At 37.9% G+C, this 20,520-nt stretch overlaps 2 protein-coding genes across 6 annotated transcripts in view; both read right to left on the bottom strand.

Moving 5' to 3' along the window:
* The window catches only part of LOC145482722 (ATP-dependent DNA helicase Q1-like), a 361,760-nt gene that overhangs the window by 82,712 nt on the left and 258,528 nt on the right, over window positions 1-20,520 (bottom strand). The gene's annotated exons all lie outside the window — the stretch shown is intronic.
* The window catches only part of LOC145482684 (solute carrier family 2, facilitated glucose transporter member 3-like), a 102,928-nt gene that overhangs the window by 28,625 nt on the left and 53,783 nt on the right, over window positions 1-20,520 (bottom strand). For 4 of the 5 annotated variants that reach the window (XR_014048796.1, XR_014048797.1, XM_081461323.1 and 1 more), the window contains 5 exons: window positions 15,840-15,984; window positions 13,156-13,211; window positions 12,916-13,047; window positions 8,227-8,331; window positions 4,113-4,214 (listed from right to left, as the gene is read on the bottom strand). Coding sequence is in view for 3 of the 5 variants with exons in the window: in XM_081461323.1 (XP_081317449.1) it covers window positions 4,113-4,214; window positions 8,227-8,331; window positions 12,916-13,047; window positions 13,156-13,211; window positions 15,840-15,984 (540 nt within the window). In the remaining 2 variants the exon portion in view is untranslated. The remainder of the gene's footprint in view (window positions 1-4,112; window positions 4,215-8,226; window positions 8,332-12,915; window positions 13,048-13,155; window positions 13,212-15,839; window positions 15,985-20,520) is intronic. The other variant, XM_081461326.1, reaches the window with a different exon arrangement.

Genomic DNA, 20,520 nt, shown 5'->3' with positions numbered 1-20,520 from the left:
TTCCCTAGTAAAAGAACCCGCCATAGATTTCCGATGAAACTTGGTATGCTGTTGTTACAGGACAAGGAGATATTAATCAAAGGAGACCTATGGCCAAGCTCGTGGATTAGGTAATCTAGAGATGAAACATATTGGTGAACTTGCAATTACTGGTGTATTATTAAATGCTGTTAAAACAAGCCGGGTTTGTACCATGCAAGGTCGCACTTAACTCACAAAGTGTAGGCTTTTTTCGTTGGCTTTTTTTTTTTTGCACACGAATTACAAAGACATACGTCCAGAATAGCTAGGGTGGCAAAATTGCAGCAGAACATGGAGTGGTCACAGAGGACACTCCTGCCCAACAAATCATAGCAGATCTTGATGTTGATCTGCCAGCTGGAAAAATTTGCAAGTATTCAAGTCGTACGAGCTCACCAACGTTTTTCATTGCATTTCATTTAAGGTTATAGGTAAGGTTTCTTATGAGACAGTACTTCTTTTCCAATGTGGAACCACTTGTCTCTATATATATATTGTACGTAAAATACATCAAAATAAGTAGACTCTTTTGCAAGCATTTTCAGTGTTGATCCGACAAATCTGTCGACCATAAATATGTGTTCCAACAATAATAATAACAGCTTTATTGAAGTGTCAATGTATTTAGTATTAACTAATAACTGGGGACAAGCTCACAGGGTGTTCCTTTCCCTTTGTTATCTTTTCAATCAGGAAGCAGAAGTGTAAACAAAAGACAGGGTAAAAATCATTTAAGCTTATCAAAATCAAGTATTTGGGAGTTTCTTTCCAAGTTTATGTGCATTTCAGATCCCACTTAGCGTTCAGATTAATGTACTAAAATAAACAAGATAAGTATAGAGAACGCAACTTTAATCTAAACTTAGTTCGATGGCGGTTGAACATGGACAACTCAACATGAAAAACTTAAGTGTTTAAAATGCAAAGCGGTGAACGAAGGTCCTGCTTGATTGAACGTTGGATCTCACAGCAGATCTAATCAGCCAAACTTGAAAAGTAAAACGATAATACGTCACTACTGCAAGGCTGACACAACGTCGTAGAGTTAAAACAATATTTCGGCTGGCCTCAGGTTTAGATGTTACTAAATTATAAACATAAGCACGCAAGGCGTGCAAGAGTTATTTTTTTGTGCGAAGTGTCGGAGATAGGAGCATTCATGGAGCTGTTTACAGTAACGATTTGGTTAATGTAACAAGCTTTTTTGGTTGTGATGTACAGCAAGAAACAAACTGGGAATTTATGATGTACATGCGATGTTACATCGGTCATGGTAAGATAGCTAAATAGTAAGCCATAAAATGTGACGGTGAATTAATCAACATGACACGAGCGTGGGACAAAGAAAACTTCGCTCGTGTCATTAGCTCAGTGGATAGAGCGCCCGCCCGATGTTCGGGAGGTCATGGGTTCGATTCCTGTCGGGGACTCAGAATTTTTCTTTGTCCCACGCTCGTGTCATGTTGATTAATTCACCGTCACATTTCATTACCGAGCTTAAAATCCACCATCTTTATTAACCTAAGCCATAAAATGTTTGACTGAACAAACTAATGTAATCTGACACGTCTCCAGATTAATGTAGATACCATCTTATTTTCTAACAGGCAATTTGATTCGTTCCCGCACTGTGATTGGTGTGACATGCGCACATGCATAACTCCCTCACTCACCGATCACAAAACCCTTCCAACCCCCAAGAGGAATTTTTGCTCAAAAATACTCAAGTTAATTTAGAGACTATTTCGCATTTTATACGAGTCGTACGTTTACCCTTTTTACACAACACAACACAACTTAAATGAAAATAGCAAGAAAGAGAAAAAAAACCTCTGACACTTGGTGCCGCACAGTCTTCAAAGAACATTTGAACAGTTTTCATACTTTTTACCTTTAAAAATATCGGACTGAAATGAATGTCATCAAATAAAACTATTAAACTGCTACTGCAGAGACGTAAAAACCGTCCAGAAATGAAAGCTTTTTTTTTTAATATCCTGGGAACAATAGCCGATAACTTGTCAGCTCTAATTGAATTTACTACCATATAAAAAACAAAAGTGTTAAGTTACTATTTGTTACTAAAGATAGCAAACATCTCGTGGGAAAGAGTGGTGACGATTCGTCCGCTCTAATTGAATTTACTCCCTTGTGAAAAACAAGAGTGTCAAATTAAACTTTGTAACTGAAAAACAAAAATATCTCGTTATACTTGCATGCAACACGAACAAAACAATCGTTACCCGCACTTACTATTGTAAACGTTAGAACTGTTTTAAATCTGAAGTCTCGTCCCCTCTAAAACATGTCCTAAGAACTAGAAGCGACGATTCGTGACCTTTAATTGAATTTAAACCTTGTGAAAAGGAGAAGTATCAAGTTACCCTTGTAACTAAAAATGAAAATATTCCGTTCATTTGGATACTACTAACTCACGAACTGTTTCAAAGCTCAAGGCTCATCTCGTTCATTTAACTAAAATCCTCAGCCTAACCCACAGAAAATGTCGAAGTAAACCCAATATATGAATACTTCCTCCTCTTTTATAGAAGAATAAATATGGCCGTTCTGAACTGTATCGGGATCGTAGCTCCTCACATACCTTCACAACAAGAAATTTGATTGGCTGTTTATAGTAGATCCAATCTGATTGGTGTGACATACATACATCTCTCACTCACTCACTCACCCATTGAACCGTAACATACCCGACGCGCCGACTAAGAGGTATTTTTTTTTAAAAAAACATAACTCAAAAATGAAATTACAATATCATACAATGGTGCCGATGTCTGTCTTGCATTCAATAGCTGTTTCGTTCATCAAAAGTTGTTCGTTTCGCTCATATAAGCTGATTAAGGTCGAGGAATAAGACACATTCTCATCAAAGCTTACCACATTAGCTTTTCAGGTCACTTTCCAGCAAACAAATGCACATCTCCTGGTCATTTTGACGCCTGGACGACTCAAATGCTCCTGAAATTCAGCCTTCAAGTTGGCCATAGTACTAATTCGAACATTCGAAGTCAACTCCACTTCAATTTAACGAAACACCTGATATTAATGGTCGTGTAAAAGCTACAAAATCATCAATATTCGGGCTGGTACGATGCACGCATTGAGAAGTAGGCTCGCACTGACTGCACGGTTACTAATCCAATATGGCGTCGGGCTCGGTTACTATTCCAATATGGCGTCGGGCGCGGTTACTATTCCAACATGGCGTCGGACTCGGGCGCTCTCGCTCGGGCCGACTAATAAACCAATTTCGATATATTAAAATTCTGCCTAAAACAATGGACCTCAGTACGAGGCTCTGGGGAATAACTACAGAGTTTGTGGGGTTTATTCCCCAGAGCCTCGTGCTGAGGTCCATTGTTTTCGGCTGAATTTTAATATATCGAAATTGGTCTATTACGAGCAGTGTCTACACCTGAGTGAGTGAGTGACACATTTGCATATCGGAGTCCCCGCAACAAACACGTTTCTACGCTTCGCGCATCCACGAGTTTAAAAACGTAGTAAAAAGAGGGCTCACCGTGCTTGTTTTCACGCCCTAATGTTGACAAATACGGTTATTTATGTGACTTTTGGTAATTTCCGTGCGCGACAAATAAGCTCGATAATTTTTCAATGCAGCGTGTTATATCACACAGAGTTTGACATCCTTTGATTGTTTATTGATCTACGTCCCAGAAAAAATGTCCTAAAATACCCTGCATTTTTTTTATCCTTTAAAGGAAACATAATTTGGACATGCGCTGTTGGGCCCGTCATGTCTCCCTCTGTAGTATTTTAATCATTTGCCAAACAAGTAGCCATAGATTTCTGCAAACTTTTTTCTCAGTTATTGAGGATATTGTTCTCACTGAAATTATGAAATAAAAAGTGGGGGTCACCGTCCTCTTTTAAGAGAAAAGGAGCATTTATTTCGCTATCGAGCTTAGTTTGAGGGAAATCTCTTACGTTTTGTACGCGCACGCGCTCATGTGCGCGCGCTAATCATGCGGAAATCGTGCGCAGTAGGGATGCGCAATGCAGTACTACGGAATCACCTTAAGACAAAAATCTTTTCAACACCGCCCTCCTACCTCATAACGGAAGGATACTGTCATCACAGCATAGAAGACAAACATGCCACCAAATCCTACCAGCAGTAATGACCTTCTTCCAATAATTTCAACTGTTTTAACCTGAAATTATACAATGTTACTATTGGGAAAGCTTTCAGAACCAAACAGATGTACACAAACAGATACATGTACATCAGAATGCATGGTCTGGATCAAAATTAAAAGACACAAGAAAGTAAACCAGATACAGCTCGAGTGGAGCAATACATACAAACCAGCTACACATTTAGAGAAGATTCTGCAATACGTAACATATTGTCATCTAGTGTATTAGAAACAAGTAAATGGTTAATTAAGAGAGAGAGAGAGATTTTACAGCAGTTTATGAAGAAAAGCATCGAAACTCTAAAGGAGTTCTAACAGGTTGCTGCACCTGCTACAGTATGTTAAACAAACACCTTCAGGAAAATGAAGGACAAGCGACGCCCCATACTCATAGAAACCTGTGAGTCGTTTTTCTCACGGTGAAAATAGCAGGCGGTATTGCTCGTGGGCGCGTATACACGACGATGATGGCGACGACGACCTTGTCGCACAACATGGCGGCCATACTCCAGACCAGCTAATAGGACATGCGGCCTTAGTTAACATTGTACATCTTTGATATTGGACATCCATTCTATGGTCCATTGACACCTGTCAAAACAAGGTATCCACTGACCAGTATCACATGACCATATTGCGGGCTCAAGTTTTGTGCTCATCGAGGCCACGTGTTTTTTTAAGTTAACCGCTTTTCGATTAGATCGCAGGCTCAAACAAGGTCAACTTACTGTAATTAGGGCTGCGTTGTTCGGAACTAACCCGGTTAACGCTGACCCAGGATTAAAAGTTAACCGTACTATAAATTTTTCTCGTATAAAAATGTTTTTCACTGCTTCTGTTTTGTGTAGTTTGAGATTATTCAAACTCAGAAGGTCAAACAATATAAGCAGAAAACCTCACCAACAAGTTAAAAAAAAAACCCTTAAATCAACTATCCTGTGTTTGCTTAATCAGGCTTTAAACAACCTGGCTTGGCTAAATCTAGATTATAATTATACACAACATCAAGTAAAGCAGTCAAATCTACGTGGGTATCAAAACACTTTGACCCAGGAAATAACTGTAAATCGACATTTTTCCAATCGTTGACTCTGAATGGCAAACCTTTAGGGGACCTACAACTTTTAAAGACAAAATTGAATAACTTGTCAAAATAGGACTCATCACAGCAGAAATCTCACAATTGCTATGGGTAATCAAATGCGTGTTTAATCTGTGTTTATCTTCACCAAGAAGAAACCTTTCAACTTCAACACAATTTGCTTCATTCAACCAAAATGCCAAAATACGCAGCTAAAATCTACCACGAAACAGATTTTCTCAGTACTGAAGGACATTCATTGACTTCTCCAGGTTGCTGTCTGATGCTAGCTTCTTCAGTAGGCATTTTTCAAGTTAGATTTGCCGAAACGTTTGCCGCGTTTTGTCAGTGAGTGGTGAACTTACCTAATCTTTGGCAAAAGTATAATGTTTGCACCTTTGGTTTTAAAAAGTAACAAAAGATGTTGGAGGTTCTTAGGACATCTCGTTGGGTCCTTCCTCGTGTTTCGCTTTGGACTACTAAGCATTTTCACATTTATTTTTCAACTCGAATTTTGTAGTGCCGTTGTGATCGGCTCCAGCATAATTCACTTCAAGCTTGAGTTTATTTTGTCCGCACTGTCAATCATTTCCAATTTAAGCATTTTGCACTAAATTTCACTTTTCTGCATTGATTTAGCCAATCACAAAACAGAAATCATTGCAGCTTGTTAATTACAAATATTAAGAGGTAAACTGAGAAGGCTTTTAACGTATTTTTAATTGTATTTTATCATATTTTGTATAAGTTGTATTGGATGTATATTATTAGATCAGAAACAGTTTTTGATGTGAACATGAATTCTATTGATCACTACCTTTCAACAAGTTCTTCATCTCTAATAAAAGTGTTAGTAGACTTGTTTCCAACAAATCATGGTGCTCTTTTTGTTATAAAAAAAAAATCATGGTATAGAGCGTTTTCATTGTCACGCGCAATAGAAAATAAAATAAAAAACGATTCAGTGGATAAGGTCAAGAAATTGTGATATTACAGAAGATAAATAAAGAAGACAGTTCTCCAAGTTTAATGTGTGTACGTTGTCCCAAAGTTGAGATAAATGTTCCGCGCAAATTTACAAAGCCTAGTATGGAGCCGCCATGTTGGTGTTCCTCTGTGGTTCACCAATATGGCTGCCGGAAACTTACTTTGGTTATCTGGGACAATGATTATCTCCGCGGAACAAATAAACATTCAAATAAGCCCTTTTCCAAATACGACAACGTCTTAAATGGCTCAAAATCACGAGATAAATACATATTCTTCGACAAACGCGATCGTAGCTTTATGCCACGCACCAGCATAACTTTGAAATTCAAAACGCGCTGGTTTCCAAACGAAGGGCGCTATGGCTGGTTTGCAGTGTCACGCCATCAAAAATAAGAGATATGAAAGATGATTGATATATAAATAACCTCGCCAAGTTTTAAGTCTGTACGGTTTTCCATCCGCGCGTTATTCGGAAAAGTGTTTCACTCAAATTTATAGAGCTTTGTATGGTGTTGCAATGTTTGTACCCCTCGGAGGGACACAAACATGGCGGCCGTAACAGAAACATCTGTCATTGAGTTTTGCCATTGAAACGAAACGTTATTACTCTAGAGCTCCGATACATTGAAATTAATACTTTGCCTAGAGCAAAAACTGTTTAGTTAGTAAAAACTTGAGCAATAACCCATCTTTTGACTTACTCGACAGCCTTATCGAACCGCCATTTTAATGCCACGCAACGCATAAACTTGGAAATTCCGACGTGCTCCATTACATAATGAGGAACCCTGTCGGGCTTAAACGTTGCAAATCGTCAAGTTATTAGAGGGTCTTACATCTGATGAAACTAAAACTTCACGAGGATTGGTAATTTCTTATTTTGGAAATTGATGACGTCACATGAAAACCGACAATGAGCTGAGAAGTTGTAAGCAGATGTAACTTTAGCACCTCTGATGCCCGGTGGGGATAAAAACTTTGCTGGCCCTTTAGTTTTGGATTTAAGAATTTGATGACGTCACGTGAAAACGCTCTATTCTAAGGCGTCCAAAATGTTGCGTATTGAATGGAAGTCCCAAATAACTTTTTTTTTCTTTTCGTGAATTTGAAGAATGTTCTGATTTCAAAACAAATTTCTATACTTTCCAAGGGCTTACGTCTGTACTACACCTCTAGAGGAGATCAACAAAGTTACCTCCTCCTTAATAGATACACCTACTTCAAATATTTTCATAAAAAGTTCTTAAAGAGTAAAGACATACATGTACAAAGTATCATAATAGTAATTGGACCGTGTGGAGCACAACCCAGGGAGTAATCAGTCGCGAGTAATTTCAAAATTGGATGAGCATGAAGCGCAGGGCCGATTTGAAGTCACGAACACGATCACTTCCTGACTTGTGCAACTCAAGGGCCAATTGCTAATTAATCGCATCTATAACAAATTTTGAAATTATAAAAGTCTTTTGAAAAGTTCTATTTTACTACCAGCAACTATTTTAGTATTGACACTCAAATTAAGGTATGCACTCACTCATTCATATTTATATACATTTCGCCGATAACAGTAAAATATAAAACTTCAAGGTAAAAAGCTGTTAAAATTATGAGTCTAAACGTTTTTGATCTCTTTGATCATCATCAGAGTGAAATATATAATAAAGCTATCAAAGCATATTATTTCACTCTTCTGATGATCAAACAGATCGAAAACGTTTAGACTCATAATTTTAACAGCTTTTTACCTTAAAGTTTTATATTTTTCATTCATATTTGTTACATGAAAAACCTTGGAGGACAATATATACCGAGTTACATTAATCAAGAGACAATTATTAAAAATTGGGATATTATTTTTTTCCTAATGTATTTCTGACACAAGTAACTCATTATCTGACCAAAATAAAAGTCTGGATATTGCACACACATCCTAAAGCTATCAAAGCATGTACTTACTGTAACACCAGTCATAATTACACTGACAACACCAACAGCGCAAGATGCTACACGACTTTCTTTAACACCAGCCTTCTCAAGTATTGATGTGGAATAATAAAACACCTATGAAAGTTATTCACAGTTAGCTAGTAGAAATTGAAATTCCACTGTATCATTGAAATCTCTGTCAACCTCATCAGGTGTGGCATATTTACAGTAATTTCTGAAATCATATGCACATTTGCTGTAGGTTTCACAGAGTGTTTCACAAGGTCTTTTAAGCTTAATGCTGAGGTTCAACCCCCTTGGATGGCTGCTCAAAAGTACATCATGAGACATTTCTTTTGCCAACTATAAACCCAACCTGGACTTGAAAAGGTAAATTATTTCGTTTCTTCATACAACAAATCATCCACATTCACAAATTTCACCTGTGCTTACTGTAAATGGGCACTCGTGGTAGCCCTTCACTACAGCCTCTATCAATAAAACGTTCATTTCGCCCGTCACCTTACGACTCGCAAAACTTCAGCGTAACGTTTCCGCTTGCGGCTAAGAATTATAAATCGTTCATTTATTAAAACCGATAATTAAAATCGATGCAATTAAGGTACCTTACTACAGTTTTCATGGATTATGATAGCCCAATTTCTAACTCTTTTGAAAAACGTTCCGAGATGCTTTTCCTTTCTCTATTTAATGTTTGCGGAAGTCTCTATTTAATGTTTGCTGAAGTCTTTTACCATTCTATTTGAAACTTGAACAATTAAACGTCAACAAATGGCCAAAATGAACGACCGAGTACCTAAGGAGAGACTGGGAACTAGTAGGTTAAACTACGTTTTTCTCAAAATCTACCCGTATGAACCCACCTCAAAATTTCAGGAATAAGAAATTGGCTCTGATTTAACATTCATGCAAAGTGAAATGAAAATCTGTCAGACAGGTTTTGGGCTATTTTTGATCTCACATTTTCTTAGTTTGCAAAAAAAAAATCTGTCTTACAGATTTTTGTGTGGGATTTCCCACACTTTGTCAACGCCAGCGATATTTATTTATTTATTTATTTATTTATTTATTTATTTATTTATTTATTTATTTATTTATTTATTTATTTATTTATTTATTTATTTGTCCACGAGAGCAAAGCGTTTGTCATGTGGTTTCTACTTGGCGTGTAGACTGGGTTCCACTAGCAAGAGGTTGAGTGTTTTTGTGCGGCGGCCATTAGTGTGATTACTCTTAGCGGGTGTTGTTTCTTGGCGAATTTGTCTTGGTTTTGAGATTCGGAGGGAGTCTTCGGCCTTAGGTCTTAGTGTTTTTCAGACACTCGCTACCGTATTTATTTTTGACGCGCCATTTATTATAAAGTGGGTAAACATTCGCTTTCTGTATATGCGCGAAATTCTTGGATGAATAAGGAACAATCAGTAAATCAAACAACAATCATACAAAGTTGCAGTTCTCGGACAGAACTTTCTGCAATTACATATTTAAATTATTTCACATTGAAATTTCTTTGATCAGATGAAAATCCCGACAATTTCTGCGGAAAGTGAAATTCTAGTCGTATGTTCTAGTAAACATTGTGCATGTCGCGCCGCGCAGTCTGCAACTGTCGGAAGACAATTTACGCTTGATTGATTTCATTACTTTCGACTCCCGTCTGTTGCCAGAATCAGCATTTTTATATCAACAACCGAAGTGTTACGGACAGATATAACATGATAAAGCCCAGTATTTTCCTGTGTATTTATGGTTAGCAAGTTGAGGTCCTCTCGACTGATACACCATGACTTCTTGATACGTTGCGTGACGGTGCAGTTTCCGTAGACTCACGAGTTTAAAACGACTAAATATTTGCATTTGCCTTCAAACTTCACGCTAAACATTTTCACACGTACTGGTCATGTTTAAGCACAAAACCTAATTTCTAAAAGTATAATTTACATACAGTTTTCTCAGCTGGAAGCACGAATATTAGCTGACATTTGTAATCGAAGCTGATTTGTCGTAAACAAACTCCGTGCAACCAGCGACCGATTCTAATATTTCCGCTGACGAATAAAAGTAGACTACATTTCTGTTGCCGTTTCATGTACATCGAGGCGGGGAAGGCGGGGGGGGGGGGGGGGAGCGGGGGGCGTCTGCGTAAGAGCTGAGGCTAACTGAACTATTTGTCTCCACTGATACTAATCAACACATCCGAGGACAAATGTAGCTCATGAAATAAAGCTGTTCCCACAGTAAACATCCCCAAGCCAACGCGATTCAAAAGTTGTGTTCGTGAACATTAATTGTCCCAGTTATGTAACACGTCATATGACATCCCGACGAAACAGGCCACGTTATTGTTGATTGCACGGTCCAGAATCGCAACCGAAAACTAAACCTTCTCGTGTGCACTTGCTTTTCGATGATGTCATTTGTTTTCACCCCTGCTGCGAAAAACAAGCCCAACCTGCAAAATGTGTTTACTCCAGTGACTCTTTCAATGACCCCCCCCCCCCCCCCACCCCCTAATAACTTGGGGCTATAAATATGTCCGCTGACTTTTTTTTTTTGTTTTTTTTTCCCGGGTTTTAGTACACGTTGTGAATCAACGGTTACACGGGATTTTGCCAAGGTAACAAAAATGGCACACGGAGGAAAACCATTTTACCCTTTTAGGGTACATATTAATGACAAACGGAGACACGTGATTTCCTCGTAATACCTTGGACATCAAAACACCAATGCAACTTACTACATTAAATGTCAAGGGCGCTGCATGTGATCTTTTTTATGTATCCATGGGTATTAACCACGGGAAATTTACCTCCGGAAATATTGGTCATACCCACTAAATGCAGTATCCCGTGGTAAAAGGGTTATTTACCACGGCAAAGAGTTCCGTGTAGCCGAACCCTAAGGGAGCGAATTTCCTGGAAACTAAAGTTCAAACATGTTTCTCCTGTAACCGTTTTTTCGTCTGCAGCTTGGGATCTTATAACCAGGACTCTACGGTATCTTTACTCGATGTTCATCACTACAAAACGACAAAATGTATAAATATTCACTTTAAAGCTACAATTTCTCTGATTTATCCACAGCGCAACAACTCTTATTTGACTGAAATCCCACACAAGTTCGCATTGCGGACCTATTTTTATTTTACTTTGCATGAATGTTAAATCAGAGCCGATTTCTTATTCCTGAAATTCTGAGGTGGCGTCATATGGGTAGATTTTGAGAAAAACGTAATTTAACCTACAGTCTCTTCTTAGATACACAGTCGTTCATTTTGGCGATTTGTTGACGTTCAATTGTGCAAGTTTCACATAAAATGGTAAAAGACCCAAGCAAACAGTAAATAGAGAAAGGAACCTTGGAACATTTTTGAAACGATTTAGAAGTTGGGCTGTTATAATCCATCAAAACTGTAGTAAGCCACCTTAAGAAGACTTGCATTGCGAGTATCGGTTTTCATTGATTGGTGAAACCAATCGATATTAATTGATTAATTTTTATCGATTATAAAATCATTATGTACATGTATTCAGATATCAGGTCACACTGCCTACAGCTGTACTTGGGATAAAATTGCTTGCTTGTTACTGTTGCCAAAAGACCCATTGAATGTGGTTCACAAGAGACAAAACCCTTATAATTATTAGGTAAAAACTTTCCCAAACAATTTGAAGACTCCAAGCAGCAGATGGTTACTGCCGTGGTGTCAGAGATTACGAGTAATGATCAAAATGCTGATATCCTGGTCGATCTCTAAATTTCTCCAACAAAATTTCCACCCCTTAGTAACTTAAAATCTGCTGAGAATGATGTTCTTTGAAAGGTATGCTAAAAGCAGCTACATATATAAGCAGCAAATGTATGAAATGGGAAACGTTTTTCTAAGAGGCAATAAACGTATTTTTTTATGTTTATGGAGCCTTGATCAATATCAAACAATTACTACTGTGTAAATTGATGATCAGTTGATCATTATGCCAGCTGATAAGTCATTAATGATGGTCACACAAAAGGAAAGTATATACGAAGGTTTTAAAATACATGTATGGCAAATTCAGAATCAATATAAACACAACACCGTCTTTCAACCGTTTGACTGAGGTAAATTTGTAAATTTTCATCCTGGCTTTTTGTTCTGTAACTGTAGGGTTTTGTTTCATTCCTCTCACAGGCAATTCAGAATTCTATCCTTTCAGTTCAAACATGCCAATGTGCAAATGATTTCAGGTGGTACTGTATACATACATGTACCAATCCTACCATAAACTGATTGGTTGCGAAACAATTAACATTCCAGAAATTTTCTCTGGTGTTCACGGTATTATGGGAAAGACTGTAAGTGCCATTCTCAAACTCATTAATAATTCATCAAGTTTAAAACAAAGGAAATCATGACCTTGACGGTGTTTGGATATCTGATCTTGATTAGCAAAGAATTTTACGATTTTAATTCTCCTGTTTCTCCTTCATTTTAATTTTGATTGAGAACATATATCAAACACTCAAGACCGTGTTTGACCAAATTTCCAAACACCTCGTAGTTCGTCAAAAATACTCCGCTGTGCATCATATTTTCAACTCTGTTCTCGGTGTTTGGAATTGTGGTCAAACACGGCCTTTCATGTTATATCTATTACTTGAACTCTTTCTTCTAGTAATAAGTAAAGTACATTGTACTCCAACACAAACACAACTTACTGCATTGATTCCACTAAGCTGTTGACCCAGCTGTAACACAACACTTATCAGCAATGGAATTCTCAGTGCTTTCATTTGAAGCAGGCTGGCCACAGTGACTACCTGCTCTCTCAGCTGATGTTCCTGTTCAATCTGTCAGTCAAATCATTTTAATGCTATCAGTTATGTCACTACAGAGCACTCATTCTGACTGTTTTTGACAGTTAAATATTTTGAGGAAAAAAGGTTATGACAACGTACCCTCATTTCTTCAATGTCCATCATTACATCAGTAGTTCCTCTTAGCTTATTCAGGGCTGTTTCCAAAACAAAAAACAAAATATTTTCATGGTAAACAAGGGCTAAACTTATTATTATTGCACTCCACACAGATTTTAACTTTGAATGATTTTTCTTTAACGTGCTTGTTCCTTTAATGAAATACTGGAATGACATTCAAACTGAGACCAGCTCGGGCCTTAAAACCATAAGCATACAAGCGGGGAGGGCCGGGTCCAGCTATGGAAATCATGTTATTTTTCAGGCAAAATGCTCATGATTCAGGCAATGACACTTGAAAGAAAACATTACAAAATAATGCTGTTGGCGTGATTTCCAAATCTCCTAAATAAAGTTTCTAGTTTCATTCGAACCTCCTGTAAGCGACCACCCAAAATGTCAAACCTTGATGGTTACTTATCGGAGGTAGTCATTTACGAGAGCTTAGACCATATTGGGTCCAAATTTTGCCTCATTAGCATATTTTCTTCACATTTTTAATGCTTTTGCGCGCACGCACACACACACACACAAAACTTTACAAACACATAACTTTCATTAAAACCCTCCTACTAACATAAGCGCGAGTAATTACAATGACTGCTAATACTTTACATACAAGTACCGTAACTTATATTAATACAAAGATACCAACGATAACATAAGTAATTACAATAACGCTAGCACTAGTTACATTTTTTTTGACAAATCTAAACATGTATTCTAAGTGTTTTTAATTTACAGTATTTCCCTTATTGTTATTCAAAATCTACATAAAGGAAGAGAAATAAGGAGAAGAAGAGGAACTTTGCGTTGTAAAACACTGATTAATCTTTTCGATTTTATACTTGTATTTTATTTTATTGATGAAATACTGATTTTAAAGGCAAACTTAAAACAAATTTGTTTTCTAAAGCGTTTTTATTAAAATCCGAATAGTATTGCAATTTCTTGGAATTTTAGATTTTAGTTAGGTATAAATTGTACTTTAACACTTGTAATTTTTCACATATAACTTAGTTTTTTAGAATTTTAGTTTTTAAGCTGTAATTTTCACTTTTAGCGTGTAACGTTCATTTTTATGTATTTTAATTGTAATGCGCATTTGAACATATACGTATGGAATTTGCGCACAACAAATTCATAATTATTATTATAATTATTATAATCAATGATCTGTAGTGGTGGTGAGCTATTTTGGAGCTTACATTTATAAATATGATGGTGCAAGAAGAGAAGAGTATAATTCAACTGCAAATCTAAATGGAAGTGCTTTTTCGATTTTCATTTATCTAAGGTAGGCGGGAAATTAGTTTTTCTTGGTAATTTGGCACCAAAAGATGCCAAAAAAACTTCATTTAAAAGATGATTTCATCCAGGAACTTACTGAACTGTGGACGGACTTAAATTATAGGGATTCCTTTGCCTCTCAAGCTAATTTCAGTGCTGGTCATATTTGGAATAACTCAATGATCAGAATCGCAGGCAAGACTGTATTTTATAAACACTGGGCTAATGCAGGGGTGATGAAAATTAACGATCTGATGACAAGTGATTCAAGAATAATATCTTACAGTTGTTTCAAAGATAAGTTTTGTTTTCAAGTTTCGTTCCTTGAATTTTGAGGAGTAACCTCGACTATCAGGGGTGCTGCGAGATCTCTGAAATTGACACTGCCAGGAGAAAAAATTCTGGAAAATGTACTGCTTAAATTAAACTCGTCCAACAAACCAAGTCAGGCAGCTTACCAAATCCTCATCACCAAAAGATGTACTCGCCCAGAAAAAAGCCAAAAGAAATGGATTAGAGACTGTGAACTCGACGACGTGGAAAGTTTGGACTGGGAGTCAATTAATCTACCACCTAGGATATGTACATTAAGCACGAAATTAAGGAACTTCCAGTTCCAATTTCTACACAGGAGAATAGCTACAAACTCTTTTCTATTTAAAATTAAATTTTCGGAATCAAATCTTTGTTGTTTTTGTCAAACAGCACAAGAAACGTTGTTTCATCTTTTCTGGGAATGCCCGATCACAGAAGCCTTTTGGAATAGCGTTCAACAATTTTGCGTCTCTGTTGATTTAAAACCAGCCTCACAAGTTTTAACTTTTTGCCAATGTTCAGGTCTCAAAGGAGAAAAAAGCGCCTTGTTATTCAATCATTGTTTACTACTTGGTAGATTTTACATTTATTCTTGTAACTGCAAAAATGTTCGACCATCCTCAATAGAATACGTTAATCAGGTTAGATGCAATTTAAAAGTAGAAAAACACGTTTCAATTATTACGGGAACACAAAACGCTTTCCAACAGAAGTGGCACAAAATACTCCAGTCATTATAACTTCCTGATCTCTCCTTTCAACTTTTGTTTTAACAGGTAATTTAATTAAACGATATTTAGGTTCTCCTTTACATTTTTGAACAGCTTTTAACTTAGTATTTCATGGCCCATAAAATTACTTTTACCTACACAATACACTGTATATTTATTTGAATTGTCAGTTTTCGGATTTTTGCAAGTACAGCGTAAAATCCAACCTAAAGTAAGGCCAGCCCTTACCAAGTTCACACAGCCCTTAACATGTTTGCATTACACGTAAATTGATGTTCATGTTCATGTTTAAGGATTATTCCACTTCTAAGAGCTCTGCTGTACTTGTACCTTGCACAGTCTCTGCTTCTTTATTTAGGTTAAGTAATAAATAACGTGGACTTCTTGGAGAAAACGGGAGGGTTAAGAACTGAAGCATGGCAACAAGAAATCCAAATCCAAGTGAGTAAGGCCACCCATCATCTGTACCAAGCATCTGCAACATAAGTCATTGCAAAGTAAATCAACTAACTTTTCCAATCCAGTACATGTACAAATTTATACTATTGGTTTTCTTTTCTTGTCTTTTAGTAGACATGTCCCCGGCTAAGGGTTAACATGACTTGTGCAGATTGCAAATTCAATGATTGTGCATGATTGTAATAAAACCAGAGACACTGGAACAGCCTGAAATACCACTCTAAACACAGCACGGGTCAGTGGAATTATCCAAGTTAAGTTTATGACCCAAAGCCAAATAATAATATAATATTATTGACTGCTGCTACCCTGGCCTTACGATTTAATATTTCTTACATGTATTTCACACACTCAGTTACATTCGGTTGTGAAATACCAAGAGTGAAAAAAATAGGTACGCAGTGCATACATGGTCAGACATGCAATTTCCTTATTACCTTATTAAGAGTAAAAAGTGTTGTAGTGATCCTTCGTCATTTTATTTGAAACATGAACGATGCATATATGAATGTAAAACCAACTACTAAATAATGACAGATTTTTTTAAAGACATAGTGAGTCTTTAAAGAACAAGTAAAGACCATTTATTGCAAGCTTGCTCAGATGACAACTCAGATGGTACAAATATGGAATGATTTCTACTACTCTGGTCATTATGTACTGTCTTGTGAAACCTTATCTAGCCAAGTTATACTTGTTTACACTGGGAAGTCTGTTATGCTGAAAATGTGAAGTAGGCTAGGCCAATAAGATGTAACCATTTCAGTGTCCTACAAGCAGAATAAAAGAGGATATGAATTATAATCAATATAATTTATTAATAATCCTTTATATTAAATGAGCTTTGACATTTCCTGCCAAACTTTCACTGAAGTGCAAGCTAAAATTAATGTTAAATACAAACACATTCTATCAATGGTAATTCACATACATGTAGAAGTAAAAACGTTTGCCGAGTACACTTTGACAGCAAGCTGTATAAACCTATGTGTAAAGATCTGAGCCATAGCAGCAGCATTGAAATCAGTCTATGGTGTTGATAAACAAAGTAAATTAAAGAGTTTGCTACACAGTCTTCCCTGTGAGTAAGGAGCAGAAATAGTTTAACTGACATCAGAGTCAGTCACAACTGGGGCTGGGTTTGTTTCAACGCAGACAACACCCCTGGCAAGGCTTAATTCAGGGACATTTAAGAAATAGAAAACACAGAGAACATGTTTTCTATTTCTTTTAGGAAACACCGTGACGAAAAAAAAAAAAACAGCTTGTTTACTTTGATCATCAAAATGTAAATTCTCTTTGTTCGTGCCATCATTACGTCAACAGCTCGTGCTAGTTCTGTGTTTCCATCGAGCTATAGAAACACGATTTTTAACCAATCAGCGGGCATATTTTCTTAGGACTGTTTTCTAAAAGCTTAAGAGAAACGATAGAAAAATATCTGTGTAAGCCAGAGACAATTCATTTTCGTTATTTTGAAATAACGAATCAGTACCGCTAAATAATCCGATGTGAGGTAAAACAAAAGCAGCATAGCACACCATAATTTTTCCTTGAAGCATCCTCGATACTCCCTGAGAGCTTAACTGGACGTGGCAGCTGGACGTGTCACAAAATCCCTGGTTAAGTCTAAACCGACGGTTTAGACTATTGGCCACGCAGGCTAGGTAAGCTTATTATTTTGCTCAGGTTTGTTAGAAAAATGCTTCAAGGTTATCTCAAAGTCACACAATCGTGCGATCGAAGTCAGCTATATTGACTTGAGTAAGGTGTTACTTGAGTATTGATTCCCGCGCTGATGCAAGGTGTTTGTATGTTGTAATCAAATTAAAATGAAGAAGAAATACTCACGTTTTGTTCTCATAAAAAGCCACGTCGCACACAAAGAACTTGCTGGTTAACAGCTACACCACACATATAGAACTTGCTGGTAAACAGCTACCCCACACGATAAAAACTTGCTGGTAAACAGCGATGCAACGCAAAAAGAACTTGCTCATAAACACCTACGTCTTGCTCGTGAACAGCTACGCCATATTCTTAGGGGGCGACCTTGAACCTTTCAGGGGTTGATGAGAGATGGGTAGGTGATTCAAGCTGAGCATGAATTTTATTTATTTTTGGACCCTGAACGCTCAAAATATATCTTTCTCAGCCCTCTATGATTTTCTTTTCTTGTTATATTAGTGACTATTTTTTTTTAGTCAATAAGCAGCTGGGATTATGTTTTTCATCGCAATTACCCCACCCCACTCCCCTCAGTAGAACATTTTGCAATAGCTTGAACAGCCTGCCAGCCATCCAGTCTGCCTGAGGCCGGGGGGTGGGAGGGGGAGAGAGACTTCGCATACGAAAGGGTGGGGATGCTCGTCGGAAATTTTGAATTAAACCCCTAAAGGAGACTGCAATCATGGCATGGCCCAGGATTTTTTGAGCCCCTAAAGAGACCATATTTAAAACATATTAAATTATTATATATTTTTATATTTCTCCGCGTGAAACCCTAAACAAGACCTTCACGGCTACATATAGGCTACATATGCTGGTGTTTTGCCCAGAACACTCCAAGTGAAACCAACAAGACGACAACTATCCCTACCCCTTTCATATGCAAGTCCACCCCCTGGCCCTGGTAGTGGAATCATGGAACAATGTCACGTGATCACAGAACACGTAGAGCGAATGAGTTTCATGTCAGCGCTTTCTACTGAGATCACAGTTTATTTACAATATAAAGTTTACGTTGCGACATTCACTTCTCTTTCTTGTGCTAATTCCCCGCAATACGTCTACAAGTGGTGGAAAATCTAAATCATGTCGAATATGCGAACAACAATAGCAGAATTACAAGGAGTAGCGCCTGGACTTATCAGCGCTGTTAAAGATTTGACTACAAATGTTAATCATGTTACTCAAACTGTCGGCGACATAGCCCATGCAGTTCCTGCAGCTCCTAATCCAGATAATACACAAGGCCTTCGCATGCCTTTCATGCAGCTTCCTTCTTTTCGTGGAGATAGCGTGGTACAAGACGACATTTCCGAATTCCTCGAGCAATTCACTCAGCAGAAATCGCATCTTCCCGCCAAAACAAGGTTGTCGCTTCTGGAACAACAGTGTTGGCCAAGATCTGTGTTGTCGATCGCTAAAACTATAGAAGGCTATGAAGGAAAAGCGGCAGAGGAAAAGCTTAACATTTGTAAAGCGAATCCAAAAAGACAAGTGCCGCCGATTAGCAGCCGAGTTAAGTGCCATTCAACAAGAGCGTGGTGAATTAGTGGAACAGTTTGCGTTCAAATACAAGAAGATACTGCATCAGCTGGAGAAACTTGGCATTGCAAAAGATTGTCCCACCTTTGTTATTTCACAGTTTATTTCTAAAGTCAGTCCCACTATTGCTCAGCAGCTCGTTTTGAAAGCATCAGAACTTGAAACGCTCGATAAGACCGTCGAAGTGGCTCGTCGTGTTGAGTTGTCATTTCAAACTCTGTCCAATGCCTCGAATGCAAATACGTCCTGGATGAATGGAAAGTAACACTGAATGCGTTTGTTTCTTCGACTACCCCTGTAAAACCTCAATTGCAAAATCAGCACCCTCAACGACAACAATAGGCTTGTTATACTTGTGGAGAGACAAACCATCTGTCACGATCCTGTCCTAAATATCGCAAAGAGAATTCCACGCAACCCGAGATCTGCAGAAATTACAATTGTTTTCCCAAGTCCAACTGCGAAGAAGACGGCAACAAATGCAAGTACGGCCGGGAACACCAGTGCCAATTCTGCAATAAATGGGGCTGTAAAGCCACCAAACATCCAGAAAATCGTCCATTAAGTACATTGTGTAGCACTACATCTGATGACACCCAGTTAATTCTGATCAGCCATCATTATCTACCCCTTTGTTTGGATTACCTGCCGTTACCATCTCTGCACCTTCAGCAAAGCCAGAAGCTCAGTTACATCAGCGTAACATTCTGTGGACCTCTGTTACATCTGCAGGTCAGCGCTTGCCCTTGCCATTGGATAGCTGCTGTTCTGTATCGCTTGTGAGCAAACTCTATGCTGATTTTATAGCCTCCAAACGACCCAATCTCAAGTATTATCCCCTGGAGGGGCCTATTTCTGCGGATCCAAAGTCTAATATTAAAGCAGTTGCCATCACGGGAATTCCTATCACATGGGAAACAAAAATTGTCCTTACTATGCTAGTAGTTCCAGGTCTTGTCTGGCCAATGCTCTTTGGTGAGAACCACCTCCATGCAACTCGATTAAGCTTTGCTTGATCATTATGTACCGTCCATCACCTTTTAGCATCCAAGTATGTAGTTTCTTGTCCAGTGCTCTCTCGATAATCCACTTGAAGGCTTCACAAACGTCTCAGCAGCCAGTGGGTCTTTATCACATGAAAGTGGACCAACAGTGCCAAAGCCACACATCAGTATTACGTGCCTTCTTACCGGGGCACCAACATCGGGTGTTCACAAGCATTCACAATCTCTTCATTGTGGTCTTAACTTTGTTATGTACAGTCTGCGTCACCCTTCCTGCA

The sequence above is a fragment of the Orbicella franksi genome, chromosome 3, assembly GCF_964199315.1.
Source record: "Orbicella franksi chromosome 3, jaOrbFran1.1, whole genome shotgun sequence".
In the NCBI taxonomy this organism is placed as follows: domain Eukaryota; kingdom Metazoa; phylum Cnidaria; class Anthozoa; order Scleractinia; family Merulinidae; genus Orbicella; species Orbicella franksi.
Note: the sequence above shows the minus strand (reverse complement) of the source record. Positions and strands in the feature narration are given on the sequence as shown.